This window comes from Pygoscelis adeliae, unplaced genomic scaffold, assembly GCF_000699105.1.
Source record: "Pygoscelis adeliae isolate BGI_AS28 unplaced genomic scaffold, ASM69910v1 Scaffold38, whole genome shotgun sequence".
NCBI lineage: Eukaryota > Metazoa > Chordata > Aves > Sphenisciformes > Spheniscidae > Pygoscelis > Pygoscelis adeliae.
Genome location: NW_008825614.1, coordinates 9,803,203 through 9,824,265, shown reverse-complemented (window position 1 = coordinate 9,824,265; position 21,063 = coordinate 9,803,203). Strand labels below are relative to the sequence as shown.

At 50.1% G+C, this 21,063-nt stretch overlaps 2 protein-coding genes across 3 annotated transcripts in view; one reads left to right on the top strand and one right to left on the bottom strand.

The window, feature by feature from the left end:
- The window catches only part of ADIPOR2 (adiponectin receptor 2), a 36,310-nt gene extending 26,288 nt beyond the window's left edge, over positions 1-10,022 (top strand). For both annotated transcript variants that reach the window (XM_009332888.1, XM_009332887.1), the window contains exons 3-8: positions 57-176; positions 2,030-2,201; positions 2,875-3,061; positions 4,136-4,323; positions 5,550-5,743; positions 7,265-10,022. In XM_009332888.1, the coding sequence (XP_009331163.1) occupies positions 57-176; positions 2,030-2,201; positions 2,875-3,061; positions 4,136-4,323; positions 5,550-5,743; positions 7,265-7,396 (993 nt within the window). In that variant the 3' untranslated portion in view covers positions 7,397-10,022. The remainder of the gene's footprint in view (positions 1-56; positions 177-2,029; positions 2,202-2,874; positions 3,062-4,135; positions 4,324-5,549; positions 5,744-7,264) is intronic.
- Positions 10,023-19,266: 9,244 nt separating this feature from the next.
- CACNA2D4 (calcium channel, voltage-dependent, alpha 2/delta subunit 4) overlaps positions 19,267-21,063 on the bottom strand; it is a 125,976-nt gene continuing 124,179 nt past the window's right edge. The window contains exons 36-38 of the mRNA XM_009333026.1: positions 20,864-20,976; positions 20,132-20,214; positions 19,267-19,353 (exon numbers count right to left, since the gene is read on the bottom strand). Of these exons, the coding sequence (XP_009331301.1) occupies positions 19,267-19,353; positions 20,132-20,214; positions 20,864-20,976 (283 nt within the window). The remainder of the gene's footprint in view (positions 19,354-20,131; positions 20,215-20,863; positions 20,977-21,063) is intronic.

Genomic DNA, 21,063 nt, shown 5'->3' with positions numbered 1-21,063 from the left:
ACCTTTCTCTGTTCATCTTTCTACAAAGCATTTTCTCTGTTTTTTTTTCCCGTCAGTGTTCTGAGGATTATCAACAAAATGATGAGTCACCTCAAGAAGATGAAGGGTTTATGGGTATGTCACCTCTTCTACAAGCCCACCATGCTATGGAGAGAATGGAAGAATTTGTGTGTAAGGTAAGGGCGTGTGGAAACTGCTGAGGTAGTTTCCTTTTTTAGGGAGCTCCAGTGGGCAACAGACTGTACCTGCAGCAACTGCGCTTACTAGTGTGAGGGAGAGCAGGTACACACCACCCGTGAATGGGCATCTCTTGTTACAACTAGTAACACTACAGCTTCTCAGGATCTCAATCTGTCATAAATGAATAAATTGTAAAGCATGGAACAACAGGGATTACAAATGAGACTCTAAAGCTGATCGTGCAACTGAGGGGTCTCTCTTGAGAAACATCTGTGAGTGCAAAGCAGAATAAAAGCCTTCTGGTTCAAGACGCTTTCCATTTACAAGGTCGTTTTTTTCCAGGTTTCTTCAGACTTGCAAATATTTTGCTTTTCCAGCACCATTTGCATCCATTATAGAATAAGCTTTGTCCCTTACTTGAAAAGAAAACAAGGCTGTATTAAAACTATATCTAAGTAGACTTTGTTGTTGCTGACCTTGGCTCAATTTTTGCTACTTTTTAGAGCCATGGGACTGTATCAGTCTCTGGCCCTCCTTTCTTGGTGAAAGGAGTGCTGCCCCTTTATACACTTGTTCCTACTGGTTTTATGAACTATTCTTTGATGTTTTTACAGAGGGACCCTAGTTACTTGGTCGTCTTTTTGTGTGTGGGTTTTGGGTGTGTGGTTTCCTTTGGGTTTTTTTTACTGTTCATCTTTTTCCCTTTTTAGATGTTCTGTAGGGTGGATTGTGTAAAATGAATTCCTTCCTGCTGTTCCTACCTCAATTCAAATTTTTGGTTCATGAAGCAAACCAGTTATTTTCTTATTTAATGTATTTAAGAACCCAGTCTTTAACAGGGTTGGTTATTCTGATTAGTTTTGTTTTGCTTCCATGAAGGAGTGTGGAGAATTGATTTAAAAACTCTGAGCTCGTGTTGTTGAAACTGAAATAAGAATGTAGCTTTTTAAACTTAGTGTTTCAGGATTCTTCAGGCTCGTTCCTGTATTACTAGCCAGACGACAAATCCAAGGAACGCTGCAGAAACAACCCCGGTACATAAAGCAATTCCCTGATACCCCTCTGCTTGGCAGTGCTGCTTCTGAAGCCAAACTGAAGACTACATGTATCTTATGTTACTGAAGCAGCGCTAAGAACACCTGTGCACACTTTTTTCATTTGGAACCAGCTGCCAGGATAAATGTGTGCACATATGCTCTCTCTCCCTTTAAAGAAGAAATCTGATGGAATTGAGAGTCATGGATCTATTGCCTTAATTGATCTGTCACCGCTTGTTTTGGGAGTGTGGGAGCGGGTTTTTTCCAACCTGGATAAGGGATTGGACGCTTGTCACTGGACTCTTGCCACTTCATGCGTTCTGGCCCATATTAGTGCTGATGGGTAGCTTTTTTGCTAGACTGCCCCAAATGCTAGCAGATATATAATCAGATTGGCTTGTGGTTGGAAGAACAGGGTTTTACTTACTTATTTCTTGGAGAGAACTAGGTGTAGGCTTCTTCAATTAAATGGAAAGGATGATCTGTGAAAATAATGGAAAGGAATTAAATGCTTTCCCTTCATTAGCAGTAAAAAAGCCCCATAGCTTTCCTGATCAATGAAATGCTGAACTATTTCTTTCTCTGGTGGTGCAGCTCAACTTCATAATGATACTGTTTTGAATAGGGAACAGTGACTTAAGCGTTATTTCAAGTGTAAAGCCTTTTCCCCAGAGAGGTCCCCATCAACCCTTTTCTGTTTACTGTAGTCATAGATTAACTCTAACACTCTTACTAATATGGGTTTTCTGACTTCTGCCATACATCAGTGGAAGTCAATTCCCTGCATTTAACTAAAATCTTCTAACTTCTAGGTATGGGAGGGCCGATGGAGAGTCATTCCCCATGATGTTCTGCCTGACTGGCTAAAGGACAACGACTACCTGTTGCACGGGCACAGACCACCCATGCCTTCTTTCCGGGCTTGTTTCAAGAGTATCTTCAGAATACATACAGAGACTGGTAACATCTGGACACATCTTCTAGGTATTTTCAGCTTGCTCTAATCCTAATTGGCTTCATTGCTCTCTTTCTTTGAGAGCAAAATAGAAAGGGGTGTGGGGTGGTCAGCATTGTCATTCCATTGAAATTAAATTAACAGGTTGGAATCCCTCTCCTAATTTTATCCCACCAGGGTTGGATGGGACTTCCTTAATTATGGCATTCAATACAAATGAATGAATAAAAAATTTCCTGATCATTAATAAATTACTGTTAGATATTCTTTTTTCCCCAAGTGTGTAGGTGTTAATTGAGATCGCATTTCTTGTCACAGGAACACACTTAAGTTGCAGCTTGTATGAGTGGTTTTCAACTTGCAAGGAGCCTTGAAGGGAAAGGGTTTCTTTGAACTATGCCCTTCTCTTTTTACATTTTGCAACAGATCTTTTTATTATTCTAGAATGTCCAACTAGTTGTCAGGCATTTTGCAAAACAAGTAAAAATACAGAGTTCATGCAAGCCTGTATTGCATCAGTCTGAGACAGAAATGTGGTTGGAATGCATAACTGAAGTAGGGCAGTGCTTTATTCTGCGTGCGTGCTGCTGGTTGTCATGCAGCTCCTATGTTTAGTGCTCCTGTACATTAAAGTCATGCTTTTAGAAAGAAAAGCTTTCAGTATGCATGAACTTGACACCTTTCTGCGTTATTGTTTTTCAGGATGCGTGTTCTTCCTTTGTCTGGGAATCTTCTACATGTTCCGGCCAAACATGTCCTTTGTAGCACCTGTGCAGGAGAAAGTGGTTGTTGGATTGTTCTTCTTGGGAGCCATACTCTGCCTCTCTTTCTCATGGCTCTTCCACACAGTTTATTGCCACTCAGAAGGTGTTTCCCGGCTCTTCTCCAAGTAAGTGCCTAGAGGACAGGGTAGGCCAAATAGGAAACAGGTGGGAAAACAGCGTTGGGATTTATGGCTGGAGCCCCAGTGTAGAAGTTGTTCATTGCATGACTGCGTGTACTTTGGAACAGAGTTGAGCAGAGATTCAATGCAGCTTCTTCTAATTATTGTTTGTTTCAGCACAAGTTTTTGTGCTGCTGTTTTAGTCTTAAAACTCCTTCATTTTCCGCTGTTTGGCAGGTGTGTGCATGCATCTTGCTGCTGTAAGTAATATAGCTAGAGCTTAGTTGCAGGACTTTGAATTTTTAATGCATCTGTCACTTCTTGTCACTTCAACTATTCTGAGTAACTCTGAGTCTTAAGCTTATGTAAGACAGCTCCACGACGTGTATCAAGATGTCTTGATCTTTCGGTTTTACTATATGTTCTTTTTTGACTGGCTGCTAAATCGTATTTCCTAAGATTATTCAACCTAGGATTGTGTAATCTGCAAGACCACCTCTAAAGTAACCCAGCAATTAAAATCCCCTACTGAAAAATTAACTCCATCTTTTGTAGGAGCATTTTGTCAGGGTGTGGTAAAAAGCAGTGGCTGTAGGAGTTCTTTTTCTTCACTGGTGTATAGAAAAACAGCGTGGTTGAAAAATTAGGATATAATTCCCTAGTGGTCACTTAAGCTGATGCTGAACTAACTCATGCTTGTCCAATACTAAAGTGTTTGTGTTGGCTGTGCTCTCACAACGTACTGTGTGCCCTTTTTTGTGTTCAGAGGACCCTTGTGCTGCTTTTTTCCTCATCTGAAGCTTAAATCTGAGTTTCCTTCAAAAAGCTTTGGTCTAAAGGCTGCTGTATGTATTGCTGATGACTGTCCAAAAATGGCCTTACTAGCTGTCTAGCAAGGTAATCCGTTACTGTAGGAGGGCGTTGGTGGAAGAGTTGCCGTCAGGAAGTAAGTTGCAATAGTGAGAATAACTTCATTTTGCAGTGAGAAGTAGACAGTTGGTTTACTAAAGAAGAGAGTGTTGGTATGAGGGCTTCCAAAGGTTCACATTTCTTATCAAACTGATTTTTGTTTCCTTCTAGGCTGGATTACTCTGGCATTGCACTTCTCATAATGGGCAGCTTTGTACCCTGGCTGTACTACTCCTTCTATTGCAACCCTCAGCCTTGCTTCATCTACTTGATTGTGATTTGTGTCCTGGGCATTGCAGCCATAATTGTCTCACAATGGGACATGTTTGCAACCCCTGAATACCGGGGTGTAAGGGCAGGTAAGACCTGAAGTTAATTGTTTTGCTTCTTGACTGCCTTTCCTCCTTCCTACTTGCCACTTGGAAAAACTATCTTGGGAAGACTTGAGAGCTTAATTTTATAAAGAGCTAATATTCTTGGACTGGGAGCTTGCTGGGTTTTCTTTCAGCATTGATTATAGCCAACTGGATGCACAGATAAGGGCTGGTGCAAGTCCTGGAAGTGCATTCCTGAAATGGACAGTAACACATGCAGTAGGAAAGGTAGTGCAAAGTATTTCTAGCTATATCTGGCAACTTTGCGCTCTCAAAAAATGACTGACTGCTTGATGTGTGTATGTGTATATTCCTTCTACTGTTTGTCTTGGTTTTGTAATAACTAGGCTGAGACACTAGCAAATCATTGAATGATTTAATTAATTTGAATGATTTGCCTAGATAAAATACATATTTAAGACAAAGAGCCTAGTTTTTCTCTTCACACGATCAAAAGAACAAAAACAGATTTGGTTTCACATTCTGAGGTAGGAAGAAAGAGAAAGCTTTAGGGGGCAGCTATGGAATCTGAACGCAGCTGGGTTGCATAGTAATATTTCTTGTTACTTAACCTGCATGTGCTGTCTACAGTAAATCTAGATTTCCTGGACAAGCTATGGGTGTACCTTCAGAGAGTTCAGCCTTCCAAATTTAAAATCTGTGGATGGGACATGATTATTCCCCCCACGCACACTTTTTTACAAGATTTCTGTACTTGCTGCTAAAATCTAAATGAATAAACCATGTTCTCATATACGGCAGATCAGATGGGCCTCAGATGCTACTTTTCTGTTTCCTAGGACTACTTGCACAGCATATGATAAATAATCTCTTTGTTGTCTCTCCTTGTTGTCTTGCTCTTGAGAGAGTATGGTGAGGCACAGTTCATGTAGTCTCAGTGCCCTCTGCAGTCCAAGATGTGTAACTGGCTTAAGGTACATTAAAGCTGGCAGATGCAGTCGTTAAATGAAATGTTTCAGTATCTGCTGGAACGTATAACTAAGTAGCTCCTGGTATATGAAGGAAGTCGTGCATTCTTTAACTTCCTCTCCAATAAAGCTCTTCTGGGGACCTCCAGCTTCAAGAGTTGTCACCTTTCTGCTGCTTTGGCAAATACTGAGTTTTCCCTCTGTAGCTTTTGTGTTTTCCTTGTCTCCCTTTACCGCCACTGTGTTCAAATCTGACTCTCCCACATTTTCTTTACCTCCCAGGAGTATTTCTAGGTCTGGGTCTTAGTGGGGTTATTCCCACCCTGCACTTTGTCATCTCTGAGGGGCTCCTGAAAGCAGCCACAATGGGGCAGATAGGCTGGCTGGCACTCATGGCATGCCTGTACATCACTGGTGCTGCACTATATGCTGCCCGCATCCCGGAGAGATTCTTCCCTGGCAAGTGTGACATCTGGGTGAGTCTACAGAATGACTGGATGAGGAGATCAACCTGAAAGCAGGTTCCTCTTGAGGCTGGAGGATGTTGTGTCAATGTTTTCTTATTGCAAGTATCAAACTGCTGCACCAGAAGCATAGGGTCTTAAGGGGCCAGACAACTGTGGGCTCTCTGAGCCCAGCTTACCTGGTGCCTCTCTCGCTGAGTTATCACAGGCTGGCTGGTCTGAGGTAGCTGCTGGTGTGCAAATTCACCCCAGCACATCTACTAGATAGCTTTAATAGATGGGTAAGCAACTTTGCAAACCTTTTTGTGTGTGTGTTGAGGATCCTGCAAACACACATCTTACCTTGCTTCTGTGCGGAATAGTGCATGGTTATTTCTCTGATGTTCAGTGTGTACTCTGGGATCTTCACCGTGTCTGGCTCCTCATCTTGTGCAGCCAGTGAAAACACTGGATAGAGATGGTAGACTTTGGAGGGATCTCTGGCCCAGAAGAAGGGAAAGTGGGGTGAGCAAGTGGGTGGGTGGGGGAGACTTGGGATGAGGGAAAGGATCATGAAGACTGTAGAGGGCAAACATGTGGGGAAGATGTAAAGACAGAAATCGGGTGGAGCAAGAGTAGAGGTGTGAGGGAGGTGGACCTTTGGAAGGCCACTCTACTTCCCCTAGGATAGTTTAAGGCCCCTAAAGAAGATTGGAAGTGAGAATGAGGCCTGGGTTGTTTGAGTGGCTTTTGCATAGCACCAGTTTGCTAGATTGTTTAAATGGCCAAACAAAGCCTTGTTACAATAATGAGCTAGGCTCCAAAAGCACTGGTGTACCACCAACTCTTTTCCAAGCTTCCCATGGAGCCTGCAAATACACATTTGTAGGAATTTTTCAAGAGCATTATCCATATTGGTATGGCTTCCCTTAAACAAGGGCGTGTTTTGTCATGTAGCTCCCTCATGGTTTTCATTCTGCTGTACTATAATCAATAGCATCCTGGGCATTCATTCAGAACATCTGGTTGTTTCTAGGTTTTAATATAATACTATTTCTTTTCCGTTCTGTTTCTCTGTGGCAGAGAAATAAAATAAGTGTTCTGAAAGTCCACCTGGTAAAACTTATGCCTGTGACCAGAGCAGAGTTTGTACCTGTTAGCTGTGTGAGAGAGCCCTTTTTATTAATAAACCACTAGTGTGTGTTGTGGAGGAACTAATTTTAAGTGTCCTGCTTAAGCCTTTTGCCCAAAGCTCTTAAGTTATTCTTGTCCCTTCACAAAGATGCGCTATAGCGTTTATGTAGCATATTTGTTGATTGACCAGCTGGTTAAGATGACTGAAGGAAAGGGTGGGGGGTGTGTGTGGGGAATTTGATTATTTTGCTAATGATAGGAGAGGGATGGGCTTTTAATACACAACTTGGAGAACTTTGTGGTTTGAGGTACTGCTACGTGTTACTGTGTACTTCAGCTGAATGTGGGGCTTTTTTGGAGACAGGGTAGCACTGGAACCCAAAATACCCCAGCTGAACAGAAGTGTTTTCTTTTCTGCAGTTCCACTCCCATCAGCTGTTTCACGTCTTTGTAGTGGCTGGCGCTTTTGTGCACTTCCATGGGGTTTCGAACCTCCAGGAGTTCCGTTTCACAGTTGGAGGAGGCTGCACAGAGGAAGATGGGATGCAGTAAAACCAGCCTTCAGCCCAAGATCGTAACCAAAACAGTACCGCAAGCGCGGTTGAAGCATACAGGCTAGCAAAACGAATACCTAAGAAGAATCCAAGTTTCATCTGATGGGGCATGGAGCTTCATGGGGATTCTGACTAACCAAGATAAATTCTATACCTCAAGCAATGGAATGAATCAATTTGAAGACCAGGAAATTCTGAAACCCTAATTTATTCTTGGGATCTACAGATTGAGCTACAGAGGACCCTTCCAAATCGGCTTCTGTTCAATGCCATATTTATTTGTAGAAGTGGGGAGGGATAGCTTAGCAGTTTCCTTTTTTTTTAAAAAGAAAAAAAAAAAATCAAGGTTAAATTTATATCCTCTTGGAGGGTTTGGGAGTTGATTTTAGATGCTCTTTTGGGAGAAAAACAAATTGTAAATAAGATTTCTAACTTTCTGTTTAAATAAAATTTATATAAATGTTTTAAACAATGGGTGGGGGGGAAAGGGTTTTTGTAAAGAATGCAACATGCAAGTACCACACACTGTTTCAATTTTGCACAAAATAAATGATTGCAGGAGGACCAGGTAAAATTCCCAGGAGTGAAGCATGTTGGCCCTGCAGATTTTCCTGGTGGCCAGCATGCCCTGGGCAATGTGGGGTCCTGGCCAGCACTTGGAGTAGGTTCAGTACGTGTACACAAGGGTTGTGAAGGCTGGATTGATCATGTTGTCATCCAGGTCACAGTGTTAGCAAGTTTATTTACTCAAGTAACTCGAAAGATACATCTGCGCCCTGCCTAAGCGTGTGGGACAGCTGCCTTCCAAGCTTGAGTGGCCTGTATAGTTTTGGATAGTGGATCTTACAGTAAGTTGCTTTGGTTCTCACCATATGAATTGGAGCATGATGGGATAACTGCACATGAAATGGCAAACAGTCCGACTCCATCAGTGCCTGCCTATACCCAAAGGCCCCCGTTGAGTAGATGGTTGCTATTTGTGGGCCTGCTCTTTTTTTGTCTGAACAAATGATGGTAATGCACTTGTCAAAAGATAGTCGAGCGTGTGAGTGGAAACACAGGTGGGGTTAAGATGGACTGGAAAGAGGAAGCTGTGCGCTCCAGGACTTGGAGTTAACAGTTACTGCAGACCTCAAGCACATTACCTTCTCATGTGTCAGGCTCCATATGCCGAGGGAGTTCGCAGGTTTTTCTTTTTAAGAGGAAAAATCCACAATCAGCCCAATGCAATTCCTTTTTTTTTTTTTTCTTAGGTCTGCTTCCCATCTGTGCTTTAGCAATGGGACTGCTGGTATTTCTTAAAACTAAGAGTTCAGTTGGATTGCTGTGGAGCAGACGCACCTCCTATATAAGGGGAGGTATATACCCTTCTCTTGTGTAATTGATGTAGCTTGATCTTTGGAGCCCAGTCAGAAGCTAGACTGAAGGAGAATCTTTGGAGTCGTAAGATGAAACTTGAACGTTTTGTTTGTTATGGCACAGGTATTGCTTGGAGTATTTAGTTGGAAATTCAGAGCAATTACCTCTCTCATAGATGAGTTAAACAGCTCAAAATGCTGTATTTCACAAGGAAGGAGGGTAAAGGGTGTTTGTTTTGTTGTGTGTGGGTTTTTGTTTTTTTTTTTTTTTTTGACTTGTGCAAGTTTGAATTTTCATCCTTCAAGAGAAAAATGTGGATTGCAAAGATCTTCCCATACCCTGGATATCACAGAGTGTGTTTTGGGGAGTTACTTTGCCTAATGGAGTCCAATAGAAGCAGAATGCCTTCCGAAAGTTGACTGGATATTAAGGCTTCACCTGTCGAATGGAGTCTTCGTAAAGCATCTGAGAGCAAGGTCAGCCGCAGAAAGCGGTGCTGCAGCAGAGTCTGCGAGCTTAGGGGGACGTGTTCTCAGTAGGATAACTACACTGGATGCCTGTAGGGCCAGAAGTTGTTTATCACAGGTCTGTGTGGTACTAAAATGAAGTAAAGAGCAGTATTAACTTGGATGTAAGGGCTAATAGCACTGGCATCCCTGACAAAGACGTGGAGTTGCCTGGCAGGAAGTATACTGGTGTGTGAGAAAAGCGTGGTGCATATCGGAATCAGAGTTGTCTGTAAGGCGCTTCGGGATACCTCTGTAACAGTACCAGCAGAAGTGGCAGTCTCCATCCTGGATCATCCCACCTTCACTCCTTGAAGGGTGATTGTAACCTGGTCCTACGCAGCACAGAACTACTACAAAAACACAGTACTCCACCTGCTATTCTTAACCCAGTCAGTCTCTCCGTTTGGGAAGTTTGTGTGTTCCAATAAAAACAACCTAGCTGTGCACTTTTCTGTAGCTCTTGCTGAGAACTCTTCCCAGGTTGGCACCTGAATGCCTTACTCTCAGCAGTCAGAGGCTTGCTTGCTCTGTGTGCAGGTTATTGCCATAGAATAGTTAGGACCTACAGCTTCTTTCCTTCCCCATTAAATAGTGGCCTTGTTCAGTATATTTCTTTTTAAAAATTGCTTACTGTTGAAAGCAATGAAGCACATTCTGGGGTTTTGATGGTTGGGGACTCTGGTGATGGTTCCATATAAGATGGGATCTTATTACGTGCTGTATTCTTAACTTCTGCTAATAAAAGAACCAAATGGAATATTGTCTAGTTTGGGTCTTTCCGTGCTGCGTGTGAAGCTTGAAAGAGTCGCTCTCCCTTTCTTCCTTCCCAATGTTTACAGGCAACGCTTCATAGGTAAAAGACTTCTGCTGGTGCAGAAACCAAACTGATGCCTAAAGGCTTGTTTGTCTACAGTTGGACTGATGCTTGCGGTATGCCTCCCCGAGCAAAAGCCAGTGGCTGTGAGTTCGTGCGACTGAAACATTAGTTCTGCTATGTGGTGTCCTCTTGACGTCTGTAATTCACATCGAGTTTGTGCCTGGTCTTCCTGTAAGATTTCAGTACCGTTTAACATATATAAACATCGCAGCAGACAAAGGTGTCCATGGACTGTGCTGCCTCTTAGTTGTGCTGATCTTGAGGGAAATTTGTTTTTCCAAAGTCTAGACTCTTATTCGATGCCCACTGGAGTTGCCGGTTGTAGTACGCGGCAGATAGTGGCGTGGGGGAAGGAGGTGGTGTTAGGTGTGTCTGCTGCCACCGCTTCATGAAGCTGCTCATCATAAGAATTCCCCTGACATACAATTGTTCTGAACTTGCAGAGAATGAAAAGCCTGGGATAACGTTTATCCTGTCCCATGTCTGCTTGCTTTTGACCTCTGCCATATTTTAAAAGTAACTTGAGGATAAAGTGGGATTGGTGTTACTGCTAAGTTTCATCTTTTGTTTTGGAAAGCTTAGCTGAACCCACTCTGTAGAGTGAGAGCATAAAGCTGCAGGGTGGTCTTGGGGCTGGCTAGCCTTTGTCAGGTCTCTCCATCCCCCATCCGAACATAGGCTAGCTATAATTTCGAAGGTTATCTATTTTTGCATGTTTAGAGACACTAATTTTCAGTGGCTCAGTTTTCCAGTTCCTGGTCTTGCAGATTTTAGAGCAGACTGCATGTGTGCTGTCCCTTTCCTCGCTCCAAGGCTTAAGAGGGCTTTCTCTTACCACTGCAGGTTGGGTGCCGGGGGGTAACAGGCAGACAAGGGAAAGGAACAAACTGGCCAAGGAGTCAAACTGGGTGGAGTGTGGTGGAAGGAGGAGAAATACTGATTTATGGACAGTACTGGAAAGCCAAAGGTGAAGCACTGGGGGGTGAGAGCTTCCGAGGAGGAAAATGGGCAGGAGGGACTGAGGGTGCGAAGAACGAGCTGGGGGGGAAGGAGTGTGGGTGCTGGAGACCTTGGTGGTTGGGGGCAAATTTTCGGGTGAGACTGAGAAGAGATGTTCGGGGGGCCTGGACTCAAATTCCTGATGTAGAGGAAATGCCTCCCAGCCTGTACCCAAGTAAGGGATTGATCGTCTTCTCCTGGTATGCAGGCTTAGGGGCGGGAAGGAGTCAGGCTTGGCTGGGGAGGGAGTGGGGCTGGTGCTGACCAGAACAGCCCTGTGCCTGGAGCGGGGCCTTCTGCTCCTTCATCGCCATTCCTCGGCTGTCAGGAAACATCTGTGAACCGCCTGGGCAAGATATGCCTAATCCTCCTCTTGTGTTGGCTCACACTGAGTCTGGGTGTGTACAGCTGTGCTGTTTATCAGTTACTTGACTCAAGATACATGTTTTGCAGTGCCTTGTAAGAGAGCCAGCTCCAGTAAATGACCTGTGACAGCTTGAGGTCTCAGGATGGATTTATTTTTTTCTTTTTAAAAATGCAAAGTAAATTCAAGGAGCATGGAGAGCTTCGGCATCAGATTACACACGAATTACGCTGAAAGAAGCTGCCACGTTTGAATATGAGTTGGGTTTATTTTGTTTTCAGGAAGCAGAGTGATTCTTAAAGGCTGCCTGGGCAGGCTGAAGTTCTACGTCCTACCTCTGCTGCGTGTAGTTGTGGCCATGCTTTGCCCTCTCCCAAGAATCGCTTGCTTTGCTCATTGCAAATGGTGAACTTACCCTGACTATGCGTTAACGCGCTGCAATCAAAGGTGAATGTCTAAGGCCATTGCCTAACTTTTTAAGGAGCTGGAAATAAATGAAGCGTATGATTAGGATGGAGGAGCTGAGTTTGGTTTAGTTGAAGCTACTGGAGGCTTCCCTGCAAAATTGAGTTCATTTTTCCCTTTCTTATTTTTTCCCCTGCTGGTCAGTGCTTCTGTATTTGTCTGGAGTGCCCAAGCTGAAATTCTCTAGGCTGATTTCCAGGAGTGCTGAGCACTAATGTGCCTTGAATGAAGTTCCCTGAAAAGATCAGCTCCTTGGAGGGGACGTGTGTGAATTCCTAGGTCCATATTGCTCTTTATGAAGAAGGAATACCGGCCTCGAGCTCACGGCAATGCCAAGCGCGTCACACTGGATCATCTTCAAGTACTTTAACGATAGTAGGAGAAGTGCGCAAGGAAACCCTCCGCTCAGCATCACCTGGGCAGCGCTGCAGTTCAGCTGCTGTGCGGGGACCGCAGTGTAACTGGTCCCTTGTTCACCATCTTGTTCACCGTCAGGAAGGTAGGCTCCTTGGGGAGGGACGGCGGGATGCGAGCCTGGTGCTCCTGCATGTGCGCGAGGGGATGGTTTGCCTGCTTGGTCTTAATCCTGGCATTTCCAGGAGCTTCACCTTTGGCTCTTCTCTCCTCTAGTAAAATTCATGTTTGAACAACAGAGCTATTACAGTTCCTGAGCTCAGAGCTGTTTGCACTGGAGATTCACGACGACCTCGCTTATTGGCAGCTTCACCTCTGTAGTGGTACAACTGGGCACAGAGGCACTTCACAGTTGGCATAAAAACCGAACCGGTCTAGTTGTAAACGAGATGGGGAAAATCACGTGCCTGGCTGGGTTCCCAGAACAATGATGCGTTTCCATAACAGATGCAAATGACACCTAAACCAGCTCCAGCAGCTATCTTTTATCTTCATCTCTAACCATGCTGAACCTGTGCATGTGGTTTGAGGTTTGCCTTAGCGCTGGCCGTAGCTGAGCTCCCCTAAACTGAAGTTGTTCTCTGCAGCCGACGCCAGGCTGCGGGGCCAGCCAGCGGCAGAGGCAGGCTGGGGCAGCTCCCCCTCCACTTGCAACAGGAGCAGCCAGGGCTGTTGGGACGGCAGCTGCTGCTGGGAAGGAGAAGTGGGAAGCCATCCCCCTGGGAGGCAGCAGCCGCTGCCACCACCTCCCTGGCTGTGGTGGCCAGCCCGGGGCTCTGCCCTGGCTCCGGCCCAGCTCCCCCTGTCCCGCTGCCAGCAGGGGCGGCCGGGCTGGGTTTGCTGCCTTTGCCAGGCAGCCTCCTGCCGGTTTTGAAAGCGATGCTGTGTCCCTCAGAGCTGGGCAGGAGGGGGGTTACAGCAGGCTCCAGCCCCTGTTGCCGGGGAGGCCGGCTGCACAGTGCTGAAGGAAGCCACTGCTGGCTGAAATTTAGACAAGCGAGCGCAGCCTGGGTTTTTGGTTAGCGTGTAAGATACAGCATGGGTGTACTCGCTCTCGCCAGCGTGGGGGCTTCCCCGGCAGCTCCCTGTCCCCTTCCTTGCTGCTCGTGAGAGGCCAGCCCCTGGTGTGACGGCCGGGGGGTGGCAGGGCCTCTGGGAAGGCTGGCAGCCTCCTGCCACCGTCCCCACAGCCTTTCCTCCAGGAGGCTGAGGAAGCGCCTGCACCCATCCCTGTGCAATGCACACGCTGCTCCTTGTAACGCCAGCGGGAAGGACAGCGGCAGCTGCCCGGCCCCGGTGGGGCCAAACGGGGGTGTACTGATGGGGCTCGGTGCACAGCCCTCTCCCGCCACTGGTGGGGGCCTGCTCGGGGAAAGGCGGGGTGCCGGGGCACCCAAAATGCGAGGCAGCAGCAGGAAGCAAAGCAGGAAAAGCTGATGAAATTTTCTGCGTGGCCCACAAGGTATTTGCTGAAGAAACGTGCTTGGTGGCATTCAAGTGGGGCTATTACGGTTTGCATCACGCGCTGATGACGAGCTGCATTGCTGTGGCTGATGTCATGAGAGGTAATGACAGCGGCATTCACTGGCTGAGTGACGGAAGGTGTGAAGGCTCCTTTCAAGTGTGGGCAGAGGTGGTGTAAGGGGCCCTGCAGCTGGGGCAGGGCAGGGCAGGGGCGTGGGAAACAGCCTGTGCTGAGGGATGGGAGAGTTCCCCAGTGTCCAGGGGGGACGGGAGCAGCAATCCCCTCCAGCGAGGGTCCAGCCAGCAATGGAGTCACTCAGCGCATGGGACTTTGATGCTCCTTCCCCGCTTGCTTTTGAAAAATTGCTTTGTGCAAACCTAAGTGCCGTGTTTGGCTGCCCTCGACCCCCTCCCCTGCAAGCAGAGGCCTGTAAGAGCACAGGGTTTCCATGCAGAAAGTACCAGTGGGCTTTGTCAGCAGAAAAAGCATCCTGGAAAATACTCTGAGGAGCTCGAGTCTGAGAGGTGTGCGTAAAGCCAAGCAAGAATGTGGTATTGGTCCTTCCCTGTGACAGAGGAAGGCACCGCCCCCTCTTTGCCCCCGCTTGGAGCATACGGCTCCTCACTGCGACCGCTGCCGTCCCCAACCTGGAATGTGCCAGGCTCTTGCTAAGTATAAGCCGACTCAGGCCAGCCTGCTGAAAAGCTGCTGCCTTTGTGACTGCTCCCAATTGCAAACAGCTGCTGTAAATCCAGGGCTGATTTTCCTACTGTTTTGTAGGACGAAGTCATCCCTGTCTGGTCATACTCGAAGGTGTAGTCATCTGTCTGCTCTGTCCCAAGGCATGAGTCAAGGGAGGGCACGCGTACGCGACACTGTGCGAGGTGTGTGTCCCTTGCGGGTGGCTTGGACATCCTCAGTGCCCGCCACAGCATTCGGGAGGGCTCAGGGTTACCTAATCCTGCAGTGGGGTGTTTCTGAACCCTGTAAGGAGTGTAACGGAGAGATTTCAGGTCCCTTCCCAGCTCCCTCTCCACCTGCCTGGGAGGAAATCGGCTGCAGATTTAGGGCTTGTGAAGCCCCTGATTTGTGCGGCAGCCAGACATGGCTGGGTGGGTCTGACGGACACCCCTCACTGCAGAGCACCGCCTGTGACTTTTCTCCCATCGAGTCTTGCCTTAATGGAATAAACCCTGATGCCTACAGTTTGCATGCTTACAGGGTGGATGGGATCCTGCAGGAGGTACAGCTGTGATTTATAGTGCCGTATCAGGATGGCAGCAGGATGCTGCTCGGCTAGAACTGAGAGATGGCTCCTCTCACAGCTGCTCCACTGCTGGTCGGACCCTCTGGCCTCAGATCTGCTTTTGCTGACCTATTTTCATCTGTTGTGCCCAGCACACAGCTGAAGATGTTGGGAGCTGGAGCAGCTGTTCTTCCGGGGGATTTTTCTCTCGCTGTAGGGCCATGAGCTGCTTTCTCTGCCAGGCGAGCAGAGCAGGCAGTGGAATTTGGTTAACCCCATGTCAGAGACAAGAAACAGGTAGATGTGCTTGAGGTCTGCTTTGCTGGCAAAAAAAAAAAAGCAAGCCATACCTGGGCACAGCTCAGCTCACCGTGAATCAGCAGCACCATGGGAAGAAAAGGGCTGTGTTTGCCTCCTAATAAATGGCTAAGACAAACCTCACATACAGAAGCAGGAGCTTCTGTCGCAAAGCTGCATGCCGCAGCATGTGGGTGTTGCCTCCCCTGGGAAGCACCAGCACGGGCCCCCTGGGAGCTGCTGTGGCCAGGCACACCCGCTGGGGTTTCGAGGGCAGCTGTGCAGGGGGCCTGGGGAGACTCCCCTCCTCCTCGCTCCCCGCAGCAAGCCCAGCTGTCCCAGCTCCAGCAGCGGGTCTATAAATCACACCTCCTCCCCGGGCAGCAGGGAGTCCCCCGCAGAGGGGTGCCTGGCACTGCCCAAACGCTGCTGCTGGAGCTTCCCAGGGACCCTGGGGTCTCTTCCATCCCTCTGTGCAGGACGTGGGCAAGGGGGCGGGGTGCCTAGGGCATCCCTATCAAGCAACGAGTGCAAGTGCGGGGCACTCTCTGAAGCACAGCGGGAGCAGGTGGTGCAGCCCAGTGAGGAGCGCGAGGAGATGTCTCCCCACAGGACCCTGCAGGGAGAGGCTGGGGAGCTCTGCCACAGGAGTGGCTCTGGGGGTGAGCGGCCCCGGCTCAGGTGGCGGGGGGCTGTGGGGTCATGCCTTGCCCTCACCCCCTTGCAGGGGCCACTCTCCTCTGGAGACACACAGAGCATCTCCTGACTATTGCTATCTGGTTTCACCCCCCAATTCCCAGCTCAAGCCCCGGGAGCGTGGGTGGGAGGAGAGCTGTTTGCTGTGGGGCATGGAGGCACTCAGGGGGCAGCTGGTGAGCGCCAGAGGAGGCAGCGTGGGCTGGCGGAGCAGGATGTCACCTGTGGGACTGGGGCAGCGCAGGCTAAGGTGGGTGCTTGGCATCTGCTGCCAGCCCTGGCAGGGCCCAGGCAAACCGGCCAGCTGTGCCCACAGCCCAGCTCATGCTGCCCGGGGAAGCCCTGGCACGGCAGCACCGGCAGCTCTGGGAATGGCTCCTTTTGCTTTAGCTGGGTGTACCCCAGCGCTGGCTGTACGGAGGGAGATGTCCGTCCTCCCGCTGCTCACTGCAGCAGCTCGACATTGCAGTGTGCAAATGGTGCAAGTGGCTCTGCAGCCCGGTTCCCAGAGTGTGCTCAGGTTTTAGGTCAGGGCTTATTGGCAAACCTTCATCCTTATTTTTTAGTTTAAGAAATAATCCAGTTCTCACCCCTGTTCTATTCCCTCCAGTTACAACCTATGCACAAACTTGCTGAAGCAACTAAGCTGGGTATAATTCATGTCTTCGTTCTCTCACTGCCACTCTCTTTACGGAACTATGTTTATTGTGGATTAACGCACCTGAAATCAAACATGGTTCATATGTGGCAGGGCAACGTGTATCTTTTTTGAGTGGAGATGAGACCGGTAATCCTTTCTGACAGGGAGGTCACCCTTGAAAGCGGTGCCCCAGGAGGGCAGGCACCGAAGGCACGTGCACGGAGCTGGGGGAGCTGTGCCAGTGGGCGGGGGACGGCTGGTGGCTCCTCCGTCACTGAGTGGCTCCCAAGCTCCTCGGCCTTGACAGCAGCCCCTTTGCCCTCTGCGCTGCCTTCATCTTCCTCGGCTGCTTCTGGCTTTGATAAGGTCACTGCATCTGAAGCCTGGAAACATCTCCACCTCCAGATTTACTTCCAGTAGTGCAGCCGTTCCTCTTCTTTTTGCCGTAACATTGCCTCCAGTGAGGCAAAACCCGCCACAGCAGGAGCTGTAATGTCCTGAAAGGTCCCCATCAGGACCAGGTTCTGACCAGTACTGTCCCCTTAGTGTCGGGTGACACTGGTGGCAAGAGGGACAGCATCTGTACTGACCCTAGCACACCTGGGGTGCATCTGTGGGCTCCTGCTCATGCGGGGAAGGGGACAGCCCTGGTGTGAGGATAAATCCCTTTCTCATGAAACTGCCTTTTGCAGCAGCTGCTTATGGGTCTAACCCTGATGGTGGTGGCTGCAGGAGCGGGTGGCTTGGTGGGCTCAGCGAGGAGCCCCGCAGCTCCGCATGGCCAGCATGCGCAGAGGGCAGCATTGCAGGCAGCACTGCTCGTCAGGCAGCGAGCGAGGAGGGCGCGGGCGCTTGCCTTACAGGAGGTGTGATGAGCCACACAGCTCTTGGGGCCCAGAGGGGTGCAGGGGGCTCCTGAAGTGACCCACCGAGCAGAGGAGGCCAGGGCAAGATGCTGCCTTGCTGGCCTGCTTCCTGGGTGCCATCACGATGTGCCCACGGGTGCTGGGGTGGCTACAGATGGAGATGGTGCAGAGCTCAAGGTGAGACCCTGTTTCCCTCTCTAGCCATTGGCTGTGGCATCCCTACCCCTAACATGTACCCCGCTTGTGCCAGGACCCCCACCCTGCCTCAGAGGTGACCAGAGAGCCATAGGCTGTGTGGTGCACCCAGCTGGTTCACAGCGCGTGCTGCACGGCCGGAGGCTCTTCTTCCCATAGCTTGGCTAATAACAACGGTGCAGGGACGCTTCTTGGTGTCCCCATGAGTTGCCAGCACATCCCTGATGGCCAGGCCACCGCAGCTGCATTTGCAGTCCCTCCACCCGCACCCTATCCCCGCAGGTTCGGCGCAGAAACAGGTTTCTGGGATGTAGTATAAAGCTGCGACTAGCACCAAACATGACATGCTGAAGCTTAAGTATCTATTTAAAATATGCCATATATTTGTTTTTAACGAGATGGTATGGAGCAGTTCATACAAAAAAAAAGAAGGAAAAAGGGTGCTCCCCACCCGTTTTCCATAAAGCTTTGTGAGAAATGGCCCATTCCCACCAGCCGGGAACACCAGGCTCAGGGCAGGGGGCTGCTTGCCCCAGGACCACCAAGGGCAGCTTCAATGCGCAGGGCAGTGCTGCTCCAAGGGGAAAAGTGCCTGGTTTTTAACTGCTTCTGCAGTGAAACTAGCAGGCAGCGGGGAACTTGCTCCCTCTTTTGGTGGGTCATACATAACCCCTTCCCAGAGGTAAGTCCACATCTAGACAAGAATCTGGATACTGTGCTAGCAATGTTAGGAGGGGGTCTCCTCGGCAGAGCTGGCGTAGCTGCAGCTAACTAGTCAAGCCATGCTCCTTGCCATCGTCCGGTTGTGTGTTACATTAGTGCAGTTCGGGTTAGGCGCCATGTCCTGCCCCTGGGGTCCCAGTCGAGGACCACCCCCAAGACCAGGAGATGCTGCCTCCCTGCTGGGAACCACTAAGGGCCCTGTTCCGGCAGGGCTGTGCCTGGGCTGCTCCGGCCCCGGATGCTCAAAATCCTGGTGGCTCCCACTTAGGGACAGGCAAACAGCGTCCCCTGCCCCTCCTGCTCTCCTAAGGCCAGATCTGCCCCACTTGAGCCCTCTGCCTCCTGGGTCAAACTATCCCAAAGTGGTTCCATGGGAGGCAGGGTGATGGTGAAATGCCAGCCATGCCAATGACCTCGGCTGTCCCATGAGCCGATGGCCAGGAGGAGCAGCTCAGTAGGTGGTGTGCCGGGAGCTGACCCTGCTGGTCCTTGCACAGGCCTTTCACTGTGGGCTTTTGAGGAGGGAGCAGCTTCCACCATCGGCACCATGCTGGACCTTGCAGTGAAGGACACAGGACACACTGCGCCGCGTCGTTAACACCTTGGTCTCCCCAGGTAGTCACAGCAGGTGTCCCAGAATGGCCTGCGCCCCATCTCCTCCCCTCCTGATGCTCCAATGAGCAGCGGCTCCCTCCTTCCCGGGTCTCTGCCGTGTAAGGCGCATTGCAGGCAGCGTCACCCCTGCAGGCAGCATCACCGCAGGAGCAGCGCCAAGGGCAGGAGGAGCAGCGTCGGTGAGACGGAGACCTCGGCAGCGCCACCGCAGTCTTGGGCATTTTCCTGGGAGATGGGAGAGAAGGCGTCAGCTTGCTTACTGCCAGGGTGGCCGTTGGCAGCAGGAAGGGAGCCCGCCCCTTGCCTTTGGAGGAGGTAGCAATGCCTGTGGCAGAGGGCCAAAAGAAAGGATCACCAGGGGCAAAGGAAGGGACTGGTTTGATGCCCGCGGGCCATGGCAGCCGCCTGCGAGCTAGGAAGCCACCCGCTTCCCCAGCTCTCGCCATGCTCTGCCCCACACCCTGATTCCCATCCCTCAGCCTCGGAGGCTGCAGCAGGATCAGGTCCCATCTGCATGTCCCTCCTGCAGCTCCTTCCCGAGTCCTCTGCCCGCGAGCGGGTCACTGTGCCTGCTCCTGGCCCCACAGGGCAGGGACAGGCAGCGGGGCTGCCTCGCATGCTGTGCGAAGGTGCCTGGACCAAACTCCTGCCAGCCCAGCAGGCGGGAGAGCTGCCTGGCTGCACCAAGCCCAGGTCCCAAGGGCTGGTTACAGGACTTGGGGCTTTTTCCAGCAGGTGGAACCCCCCAAAGAAATCCAGCAACCCTGTGATATCTGAGCTCAAACCCTTCCCAGGTATCACTAGCGTGACTGTCCTCCTGCTAGGAAGCCCCTTGGGGAGTCACACGGCTGTGTCTGGGTCCAGCTGGTGGGATGGGCGCGCGATACACACAACGCAGGGGGAAAAGAAGAGATGTGTGCATGGGCACAGGCATGCCCATGGTGAAACCGCAGCACGTGCTCGCCCTCCCTCCCTCCCTCCCTCCCACGCTGCCCCGGGTTACCTCAGGGTGAAACGCGTGGCACGAGTCTGGCCGCCGCCTCAGCTTCTGGGACCGCATCCGTTCACACTTCACTGAAGCGTTATGTGCGAGGCTGTTTGTTAAGGACATTGGCAGCGGCAGGCAGGGAAAAGGGGGATGAGCACTGCGCAGACCCATGGGGCCCTGATGCAAGTCATCTAGGTGTAACTGCTCAGCCTGGGAGACAGAGCGGGGAGGACAAGGGAAGGGCAGGTCACCCTGCATGGGCTGGAGACATCTCTAAGATGGCAAGGAAAGTCAAGCAGCTGAAAGTGGCCAAAACGCACGGAGAGGGCTCAGCTTTACGGAGACAAGCTGCACCACGTCACCGCCCTTGCTAGGAAGGATGGATGAAGACCCAGCAGGGATGAGTTATGGAAGCACCTGGGAGGACTGTCGAGGAGCCAGCCCAACTGTGCCCACCCCACCATTGACCCTTTCTCCTGGCCTGTCCCATCCCTCAGCCTCGTACAGCGCATCCGACAGCCTGGCTGGTGGAGGCTGGCTTCCTCCCGGGGGGCTGGAGGGCAGGATCGTTACCTCCTCTCCACCACACCTCAACCCTGCCCGCTCTGTGTCTCACTCTCTCTCTCTGGCTGTCCCACAGGTCAGGCCATGCCCTCCACCCCTGTGGCAATTGCCTTGGGAGCAGGTTTTCCACCCTAGCAAACAGGCCTGTGGAGCCATGCGTCCCTGCTGCACGTGGAAGGATATATTTGACCTCTTTCGCATCCAGCAGGACAGGTGGGAAGACGCTGCAGTCGCAGGCAGCATCCATGACGAGGAGCAGCAGGTTACTGCTGGCGATCTGCTGCGCCACAAACATCCTGCGAAGAAAAGAGCGGGCGGGAGAAAGCACATCCCTCCCGCTGCAGTGCCAGAGCAGCTGCCCTGGCACCACCTGGCCCACAGCA